At 51.9% G+C, this 10,687-nt stretch overlaps 1 protein-coding gene across 1 annotated transcript in view; it reads right to left on the bottom strand.

Moving 5' to 3' along the window:
- The window catches only part of LOC143990143 (kanadaptin-like), a 167,602-nt gene that overhangs the window by 5,827 nt on the left and 151,088 nt on the right, over positions 1–10,687 (bottom strand). Inside the window, exons 2-3 of the mRNA XM_077490300.1 lie at positions 4,550–4,728; positions 867–1,027 (exon numbers count right to left, since the gene is read on the bottom strand). Coding sequence (XP_077346426.1) covers positions 867–1,027; positions 4,550–4,728 — 340 coding nt within the window. The remainder of the gene's footprint in view (positions 1–866; positions 1,028–4,549; positions 4,729–10,687) is intronic.

The raw sequence follows: 10,687 nt of genomic DNA on the forward strand, positions 1-10,687 counted from the left end.
ACTGCCGTCATGTGACAGCGGCACGGAACGGCCGCTCTCGCATCATGTTGCTAGGACACGGTGCAACCCAGATCTGTGTAAATAGCCGCGTCCGCGGCTCTTTAACCATGTGATTGGCTGAGTCCAGCCGGTCACATGTAAACACGGAGATGCCGGTAATTGGCGCTCCTCGCCTCACACTGACAGAGTGTGAGGAGCGGTTGTCCAGCTGCTCGGGAAAACATTTACCTAGAAGAATCGCCGGCTGAAAAAGAGGACACTGGGATCATGGTTGTAGCCTCAATCATGTGATCCCGGTATAACCTCCTCCCTACCAACCAATATCTCATAAAAAGAAAAGCCAAGAAGGGCGACGAGGATTTCTGCGACAGTTCTTTGCCATGAGGCGCCATGTTGAACTTCCAGTGACCAGTATGAGAGAGTGAGAGCGATAACACCAAATTTACCACACCTGCTCCCCATTCACACCTGAGACCTTGTAACACTAACGAGTCACATGACACCGGGGGAGGGAAAATGGCTAATTGGGCTCCAATCTGGACATTTTCACTTAGGGGTGTACTGACTTTTGTTGCCAGCGGTTTAGACATTAATGGCTGTGTGTTGTTATTTTGAGGGGATGACAAATTTACACTGTTATACAAGCTGTACACTCACTACTTTACATTGTAGACAAGTGTCATCTCTTCAGTGTTGTCACATGAAAAGATAGAAGAAAAGATTTACACACACACGTGACTGAGGGGTGTACTTATTTCTGTGAGATACAAAGTGTGATTGTGCCCGCACAATCCGCCCCGCCGCAGTGTATGTCCTATGACGGGTTAGGGAAGTGGTTATGAATAAATTCTCTCTCCCGCACTCACCAGGGACTCGAAGGTTTCCGGTTTCTCCTCGATCTTGCCGGCCTTCTTCATGCGGCTCAGGCGCTTTTTCTCCACTATCCCGGTACGGTCGAGGAACGTGTCGTCGTCGCTGTCATAGAAATCCTCGTCTTCCCACTTCTTGGATTTTCTTTTCCGTGAAACTAGAAGTAGAAAGTAGAGTTTAGAGCTGGAGATGATCACTCGGGGACCAAAGCTTTGATGAAGGGGGTGAAGAACAAACACCAAATATGTAATAATGTAGATGTCTTTTTTTTTTTTTTATATTTTTTTTTTTATGGTTGGGACTTGTCTTTCTTTCAACTTGACTACGTAATAAAAACATCTTTGCCATTCTGAAGCTTCCCTCCAACCACTTTGCATATTATTTTATATATACTGCGATTCTGTACTCGCCAAATATGCTGCAGAAATCTCCCTCCACTGAGTCTGGCTGCAGCCATTTTAACTGTGGGCAGCTAAAGCTCCTGCCTGTTCACTTCCTGGATTCACACAGAGGTACACCTGCAGCTCTCATTGGCCCTCTTATGATTCATCGAGAGAGAGAGAGAGGGAGAGAGAGCGCGCGAGCGAGAGAGAGAGGGAGAGAGAGCGCGCGAGCGAGAGAGAGAGGGAGAGAGAGCGCGCGAGCGAGAGAGAGAGGGAGAGAGAGCGCGCGAGCGAGAGAGAGAGGGAGAGAGAGCGCGCGAGCGAGAGAGAGAGGGAGAGAGAGCGCGCGAGCGAGAGAGAGGGAGAGAGAGCGCGCGAGCGAGAGAGAGAGGGAGAGAGAGCGCGCGAGCGAGAGAGAGAGGGAGAGAGAGCGCGCGAGCGAGAGAGAGAGGGAGAGAGAGCGCGCGAGCGAGAGAGAGAGGGAGAGAGAGCGCGCGAGCGAGAGAGAGAGGGAGAGAGAGCGCGCGAGCGAGAGAGAGAGGGAGAGAGAGCGCGCGAGCGAGAGAGAGAGGGAGAGAGAGCGCGCGAGCGAGAGAGAGAGGGAGAGAGAGCGCGCGAGCGAGAGAGAGAGGGAGAGAGAGCGCGCGAGCGAGAGAGAGAGGGAGAGAGAGCGCGCGAGCGAGAGAGAGAGGGAGAGAGAGCGCGCGAGCGAGAGAGAGAGGGAGAGAGAGCGCGCGAGCGAGAGAGAGAGGAGAGAGAGCGCGCGAGCGAGAGAGAGAGGGAGAGAGCGCGCGAGCGAGAGAGAGAGGGAGAGAGCGCGCGAGCGAGAGAGAGAGGGAGAGAGCGCGCGAGCGAGAGAGGGAGAGAGCGCGCGAGCGAGAGAGAGAGAGAGAGGGAGAGAGCGCGCGAGCGAGAGAGAGAGAGGGAGAGAGCGCGCGAGCGAGAGAGAGGGAGAGAGCGCGCGAGCGAGAGAGCGCGCGAGCGAGAGAGCGCGCGAGCGAGAGAGGGAGAGAGCGCGCGAGAGAGAGAGGGAGAGAGCGCGCGAGAGAGAGAGGGAGAGAGCGCGCGAGCGAGAGAGAGAGGGAGAGAGAGCGCGAGCGGGAGAGAGAGGGAGAGAGAGCGCGAGCGAGAGAGAGAGGGAGAGAGAGCGCGAGCGAGAGAGAGAGGGAGAGAGAGCGCGAGCGAGAGAGAGAGGGAGAGAGAGCGCGAGCGAGAGAGAGAGGGAGAGAGAGCGCGAGCGAGAGAGAGAGGGAGAGAGAGCGCGAGCGAGAGAGAGAGGGAGAGAGAGCGCGAGCGAGAGAGAGAGGGAGAGAGAGCGCGAGCGAGAGAGAGAGGGAGAGAGAGCGCGAGCGAGAGAGAGAGGGAGAGAGAGCGCGAGCGAGAGAGAGAGGGAGAGAGAGCGCGAGCGAGAGAGAGAGAGCGCGAGAGAGAGAGCGCGGGAGAGAGAGGGCGCGGGAGAGAGAGGGCGCGGGAGAGAGAGGGCGAGGGAGAGAGAGGGCGAGGGAGAGAGAGGGCGAGGGAGAGAGAGGCGAGGGAGAGAGAGGGCGAGGGAGAGAGAGGGCGAGGGAGAGAGAGGGCGAGGGAGAGAGAGGGCGAGGGAGAGAGAGGGCGAGGGAGAGAGAGGGCGAGGGAGAGAGAGAGAGAGGGAGAGAGAGCGCGCGAGCGAGAGAGAGAGGGAGAGAGAGCGCGCGAGCGAGAGAGAGAGGGAGAGAGAGCGCGCGAGCGAGAGAGAGAGGGAGAGAGAGCGCGCGAGCGAGAGAGAGAGGGAGAGAGAGCGCGCGAGCGAGAGAGAGAGGGAGAGAGAGCGCGCGAGCGAGAGAGAGAGGAGAGAGAGCGCGCGAGCGAGAGAGAGAGGAGAGAGAGCGCGCGAGCGAGAGAGAGAGGGAGAGAGAGCGCGCGAGCGAGAGAGAGAGGGAGAGAGAGCGCGCGAGCGAGAGAGAGAGGGAGAGAGAGCGCGCGAGCGAGAGAGAGAGGGAGAGAGAGCGCGCGAGCGAGAGAGAGAGGGAGAGAGAGCGCGCGAGCGAGAGAGAGAGGGAGAGAGAGCGCGCGAGCGAGAGAGAGAGGGAGAGAGAGCGCGCGAGCGAGAGAGAGAGGGAGAGAGAGCGCGCGAGCGAGAGAGAGAGGGAGAGAGAGCGCGCGAGCGAGAGAGAGAGGGAGAGAGAGCGCGCGAGCGAGAGAGAGAGGGAGAGAGAGCGCGCGAGCGAGAGAGAGAGGGAGAGAGCGCGCGAGCGAGAGAGAGAGGGAGAGAGCGCGCGAGCGAGAGAGAGAGGGAGAGAGCGCGCGAGCGAGAGAGGGAGAGAGCGCGCGAGCGAGAGAGAGAGAGAGGGAGAGAGCGCGCGAGCGAGAGAGAGAGAGGGAGAGAGCGCGCGAGCGAGAGAGAGAGGGAGAGAGCGCGCGAGCGAGAGAGCGCGCGAGCGAGAGAGCGCGCGAGCGGAGAGGGAGAGAGCCGCGAGAGAGAGGGAGAGAGCGCGCGAGAGAGAGAGGGAGAGAGCGCGCGAGCGAGAGAGAGAGGGAGAGAGAGCGCGAGCGGGAGAGAGAGGGAGAGAGAGCGCGAGCGAGAGAGAGAGGGAGAGAGAGCGCGAGCGAGAGAGAGAGGGAGAGAGAGCGCGAGCGAGAGAGAGAGGGAGAGAGAGCGCGAGCGAGAGAGAGGGAGAGCGAGAGAGAGGGAGAGAGAGCGCGAGCGAGAGAGAGAGGGAGAGAGAGCGCGAGCGAGAGAGAGAGGGAGAGAGAGCGCGAGCGAGAGAGAGAGGGAGAGAGAGCGCGAGCGAGAGAGAGAGGGAGAGAGAGCGCGAGCGAGAGAGAGAGGGAGAGAGAGCGCGAGCGAGAGAGAGAGGGAGAGAGAGCGCGAGCGAGAGAGAGAGAGCGAGGGAGAGAGAGGGCGCGGGAGAGAGAGGGCGCGGGAGAGAGAGGGCGAGGGAGAGAGAGGGCGAGGGAGAGAGAGGGCGAGGGAGAAAGAGGGCGAGGGAGAGAGAGGGCGAGGGAGAGAGAGGGCGAGGGAGAGAGAGGGCGAGGGAGAGAGAGGGCGAGGGAGAGAGAGGGCGAGGGAGAGAGAGGGCGAGGGAGAGAGAGGGCGAGGGAGAGAGAGCGCTGTGCATGATGTCATAAATCTAGGCCAGTGACCAGACAGGAAACAGGAAGTGGGCTGTATAAGGGATTTACTGGCAGAAATAAAATGTTTAACTATTCAAAAGATAAAAAACAACAAGGGGAGAAGATTTAATAGATGGAAAGATGAAAAAAAATGACTGAAGTTCCTCTTTAACCACGTTTAGCAATTCCACAGCATTGGCACTCACCAGCCTCCTGGCGGAGCAAGCCCCTCATATCCAGCGTGCGGCACGCCTCCAGAGCGCAGAGATTGGCCGCCTCCTTCTTCTTACCGGAATGGCTGACTTCCGCGACCAGCTGCTTCCCATTGGAGTCGTCGGCCGGCAACCTGAAGAGGAACGCAAATGGATCGTGAGATTCGCCCAACCTTCAGGATTGGTCAGGAGCAACCCGGAGAAACATCACTTCACTTCCTGTCCCCCCGCAACATGGAAACATGAACACCGAGGGCAAACAATTCTTTAACCACTTTAATACCTGGGGGCACTTATACACCTTCCTGCCCACTCCAATTTCCAGCTTACACCGCTCTCAGATTTTGAATGACAATTGCGCGGTCGTGCAACTCAGTACCCAAATAAAATATTTATATATTTTTTCCCCTACAAATGGAGCTTTCTTTTGGTGCCATTTGATCACCTCTGGAGTTTTTGCGCTACAAAAAAAATAAAAAACACAAAAAAAAACGAACATTTTGGAAAAAACAAAACAAAACAAAAAAACAGTTTCTCTGTTTTGTTACAAAACTTTGTAAATAAGCCAGTTTTCTCCTTCCCTGATGTGCACTGATGAGGTGGCACTTCTATGCGGCACTGATATACAGCACTGATGGGCACTCATAGGTGGCACTGATCAGAGGCGTTGGCAGGCATCACTGATGGGCACAGAGTGCCATCCTTGGTGGGCATCCTTGGGGAGGGGGCTGCACTGATAATCAAGTGCAGGACAACCCCCCCACCCCCCCATCAGGAGTGCAGCCAATCGGCTCTCCTCTACTTGCGTCTGGAGGAAAGGTCGATACACGGCTTTTCCCTGTTTACTCCGTGATCAGCTGTGATTGGACACGACTGATCACGTGGTAAAGAGCCTCCGTCAGACTGACACCGCCGATTGCCGCGCGGGCACGTGATCGCGGCTTATCCTGCTGGACATCATATGACACCCGGTCAGGATAACTGAACCACTTCCCAGCCGTCATTCTGCTATAGGCCGTACGGGAAGGGCTCAAACACATGACTTCCGCCATGAAAAACGCTTCCGCTCATCTGCCCCTCCCCCCTCTCTTATATAACGGAATTTGGGGTTTTTTTTGTTTTTTTGTTACTTTTTTGCTACAAGAGCTGCGTTTGTTTTCTGCACACATTTAAATAAATAATAATAAAAAAAAAAAATCACTTTAGGCCTGTAGATTACACAAAACACTATATATATTCTAAAATCAGACTCTCTAGGCCAGTGATGGTGAACCTCGGCACCCCAGATGTTTTGGAACTACATTTCCCATGATGCTCATGCACTCTGCAGTGTAGTTGAGCATCATGGGAAATGTAGTTCCAAAACATCTGGGGTGCCAAGGTTCTCCATCACTGCTCTAGAGAAAAGTAATTTTTCATGACTCATTTTATGTAAAATTTTGGTTAAAAAAAATAAAAATATACCAAAAAACACATTAAAGTGCATTTTAGGGGCAAACAAATGCCATGAAATATAAAATATGAGGTCGCCCCGAATAAATAGATACCCAACATGTCAAAGCTTAAAATTTGCGTGGGCCCGTGAAATGGGGACAGACTTCAGTACCCTACATTCTATAGGCGACAATTCAAAAGCCCACCTACATGTAACAGTTTGGCGTTACGGAGGTGGTCTAGTGTGTTAGCATTATTGCTCTCACTCCAGCGCCTGTAGCAATATGTAAATTGCGTAGCACAATTGAGGTTTTCATGCGTAGGTACCCCCGACGCGGAGTTTACATTCGATGTGGGGGTGGGCTTAAAAAATTTTTTAGGGGGGAGGGGGGCGTTAAGGGGACTTTATGTGCTTGGGTGTAACTTTTTTTTCTTTGAAAAAAATAAAAAGTTTTACTTAAAGTGATTGTAAAGATTAGAATTTTTTTTTTTTTTTTTTAAATAACAAAACATGTCATACTTACCTCCACTGTGCAGCTCGTTTTGCACAGAGTGGCTCCGATCCTCCTCTTGTGGGGTCCCTCGGTGGCTCCCCCCCCCACATCGTATAACCCCCCTAAGAGAAGCGATTAGGGGGGGGGGGGTGGGTTGTCACGCTCCTAAGTCCATCATTCTGTGACCATAGACGTCCACGTCATTGGACTTGGACAGCAGTGGGAGCCAATGGCTGCGCTGCTATCAATCTATCCAATGAAGAGGAGCCGAGACCCCCCCCCCCCCCGGGCAGAGGAAGAGCGCGTCACCGCCGTGAGAAATCCCAGGGCTCAGGTAAGTAAAATGGTGGGGGGGGATAGAGTTTTCATTTTGGTGGCATTTGATCACCTCTACAGTTTTTATTTTTTGCGCTATAAACAAAAACAAAAAAAAAAAAAAAAAAAAAAAAAAGAAGAAGAGCGACAATTTTGAAAAAAAAACAAAAACTAATTTTTTACTTTTTGCTATAATAAATATCCCCCAAAAAATATATAAAACAAATTTTTTTCCCCTCAGTTTAGGCCGATACGTATTCTTCTGCGATCAGTGATTTTTATTGTGACTGCGACATTATTGCGGACACATCGGACATTTTTGGGACCATTGTCATTTATACAGCAATCAGTGCTATACAAATGCATTGATTCCTGTGTAAAGGACACTGGCGGTGAATGGGGTTAACCAGGGGGTGGCAGTGTAGGGGTTAAGTGTGTCCTAGGGGCGTGTTTTAACTGTGGGGGGGGCGTGGCTGTGTTTTACAGATCACTGATCTCTGCTCCAATCACAGGGAGCAGAGATCAGTGTCACTTGTTGCTAGGCAGAACGGGGAAGATGCTGTTTACATCGACATCTCCCCATTCGACGATCAGGGGTATCCCCGGGACCAGCGGTCAGACTCACGGGGGTCCCGTCCGGCGCGCACACGATAGAATGGCGACAAATTCAAAAGGGAAGTACCTGTACGCCCATTTGCCTGTCCGTGCCATTCGTACATCATCGTGCGCCTGGTCGTGAAGCGGTTAACTTCCCCCCATGTGATGATTTTTAGGTGACAGGTTCTCTTTAGGCCCCTTCCACACTGCCGTGACTTAAAAGTTGCTTGATTTTGCGGCAATTTCAGCGAATGCCTGTGTAAACTTGAGGTCTATGGACCTCGACGCGCACCAAAGTCGGACCAAAGTGCTACAGGGACTACTTTGAAGTCGGTGCGACTTGAAGCCACAGAGATACGAACGGTTATTTATTGGGAATCAAGGGAACGACTTATGCGACTGATGTCCAAAGTCGCAGGAAAGTCGCACACGTGTCAAAAGGGGCTTTAATGAGACGTCTCCTCCGGACTCCACTGAATGGGATGCAAATCGCATTGCAAAACATCCTTTCCTGGCTAAGCTAAGCGGGGGGGGGGCGAGGCTGAAGTGATGTCAGACGGCGCTTTTTGGGTCACAAAAAGAAGGGGAAGAGAGCGGACTTGTGCATCCCTCCCCCACAGCCACTGGCACTCGCCATGTCGGTTCCAGGCCTGCAGATGGGCAAGTGGAGCCCGGAAAGCATGGCCGGGGTGCAGGCAGGCGGGCGCTGGTACTGGGTACGTGTGAGCAATCGGGGGTCCCCAAATGCTTTCACCCGACAGGCAGAATTCTGCTTGACAGTTTTAGACCCCTTTCACACCATAGTGTGGTGTATTTTTAGCGGCGTTTTACCGCCGGATTTGCGGCGCATTTCGACCGCGAGCGGGGAGCTTTTACCCCCCGCTAGCGGCCGAGAAAGGGTTAAAACCACCGGCAATACACCACGATAGCGGCGTTTTGCCGGCGGTATTACAGCGCTGCCCCATTGATTTCAATGGGGATCAGCGGTGGAGTAGCGGTAAACACACCGCTCCTTCACCGCTCCAAAGAAGCTGCTGGCAGGACTTTTCCCTGACGTCCTGCCAGCGCACCGCTCCAGTGTGAAAGCCCTCGGGGATCACACTACAGACAACGGTGCAGCTTTTTTAGGGCGGATTGCAGGCGCCATTTCTAACGCTATAGCGTCTGCAATACGCCCTGGTGTGAAAGAGGTCTTAACACACAATCCACTGCCAGGGGTGGCCCGTCCGTTGTGGGCGCCACCCCCCAATGTGAATTAATTACTTGAGCCCGGAAAAATTGGCTGCTCAATGACCAGGCCATTTTTTGCAATACGGCACTGCGCCGCTTTGACAATTGCGCAGTCGTGCAACGCTGTACCCAAACAAAATTGACGTCCTCCCCCCCAATAGAGCTTTCTTTTGGTGGTATTTTGATCGCCTCTGCGGTTTTTATTTTTTGCGCTATACACAATTTAAAAATAAAAAAACCCCGAACAAAAAACACATTTTGTACTTTTTGCTACAATAAATAGCCCCAATTTATTTTTTACAAAATGCACATTTTTTCCTCAGTTTAGGCAGATATGTATTCTTCTACACATTTTTTTTTTTTTTTTTTTTTAAATCAAAAAAAGCGTATATTGTTTTGCACAAAAGTTATAGCGTCTACAAAATGGGAGATAGATTTGTGGCATTTTTATTATTTTTTTTTTCTTTTGTAGTAATGGTGGCGATCTGTGATTTTTATTGTGACTGCGACATTATGGTGGACACATCGCACAGTTTTGACACATTTTTGGGTCGACTGACAATTAAACAGCGATCAGTGCTATAAAAATGCATCGATTACTGTAAAAATTTCACTGGCAGGGAAGGGCTTAACACTAGGGAGTGATCAAGGGGTGAATATGTTCCCTGTGTGTGTTCTAACTGTAGGTGGGATGGGGACTATAGGAGATGACAGATCGTGGTTCCTAGCTCGAAGGAACTCACGATCTCTCTCTCCTCACAGAACAGGTATTTGTGCGTTTACACACACACACACACACACACACACGTCCCCAGTCCTGCCTCTCGTGCCTGCGATCGTTCATTGCCGGCGGTCATCGTGATCTCCGGTTATGACAATCGACGCCCCCCACCCGCTGTGCAGTGAATGCATGCGCCTGCTATCCCGCTTAAAAGGGACCGACTTATAGCTACGACGGTTTGCGGGATCGTGCCGACCTGCCGCAGTAAAATGACAGCAGCTGGTCTTGCTGTGATTTAACAAAAAAAACAAAATAAATAAAATAAACAGTAAAAGTTAAACCAATTTTATTTGTATAATGTAAAAGATAATGTTAGAAAAGTTTTAAATGTTTATTGTGTGTTTAGAAAAACAATGACCCCGAGACTGATTTTTAAAATGACTTCTGAGCACGTTGTTGTATTAACTTGTTGTATCGTTTTGTCTTAAAGTGGTTGTAAACCCTTACAAACCACTTTGACCTACCTGTAGGTCCAAGAAATATCTTCTAAACCTATATGGTTTAGGAGATATTTGCCCGAAAACAGGCACCGCTGTCTACGGCGCATGCGCAATAGACAGCAGCGCGCAGGCGCACTGAGCGTGGCATTCTCAGCGACGGAGCTGCCACGCGTGTCGGCTCCCATGCGCATGCGCGGGAGTGACGTCATCGCGGCTTCGCCGAATGACAGCGGCGGAGCTGCGAGACCCCACCAACAAGATGGATGCGGCGGACTACAGGGGACAGCGGCGACTTCGCTGGCTCCTGTGTCAGGTAAGTGACACATAATGGGCTACTATGTGATGCGATGCGATGCATAGTAGTCCATTATGCTTTGCCTTTGCAGGGAATGAAAGAGGAAGTAAACTCATCAGGGTTTACTTCCTCTTTAACTCCATAGTAAGTTGTAGGATGATTATGCTTTACTATATATGGTAGCATAAGATTGTTCAGGAAACCCTGATAGCGAAAATAAAGTACCATCGTGTACCAGGCACGCTATCTGTTTCCTCCAAAAGAAGCGTAGAGGTGGTATCAATGTAGGTATGAGGAGGGGGGGGGGGGGGGGGGAGACACTTTCTTTTGTGTGATTTCTTACTGCAACTTCTGTTTGTAAGGATCTCCTTTTGTGGGCCACATCAGAAATAAATTGTCTGCTTCTCAATACATCTGAAGTTTGACTGATCACAAGAGAAGATTCCTAACAGATAATGTTACACCGCGACAATCGTGATCTTTATTCTAAGGCAAAAAAAAAAATAATTGTGATTCTACTTTTAGCCAGTATTGTGCAGCTCTAGT

This window comes from Lithobates pipiens, unplaced genomic scaffold (assembly GCF_037356315.1).
Source record: "Lithobates pipiens isolate NorthernLeopardFrog02 unplaced genomic scaffold, aLitPip1_a1.2 Scaffold_18, whole genome shotgun sequence".
Classification (NCBI taxonomy): domain Eukaryota; kingdom Metazoa; phylum Chordata; class Amphibia; order Anura; family Ranidae; genus Lithobates; species Lithobates pipiens.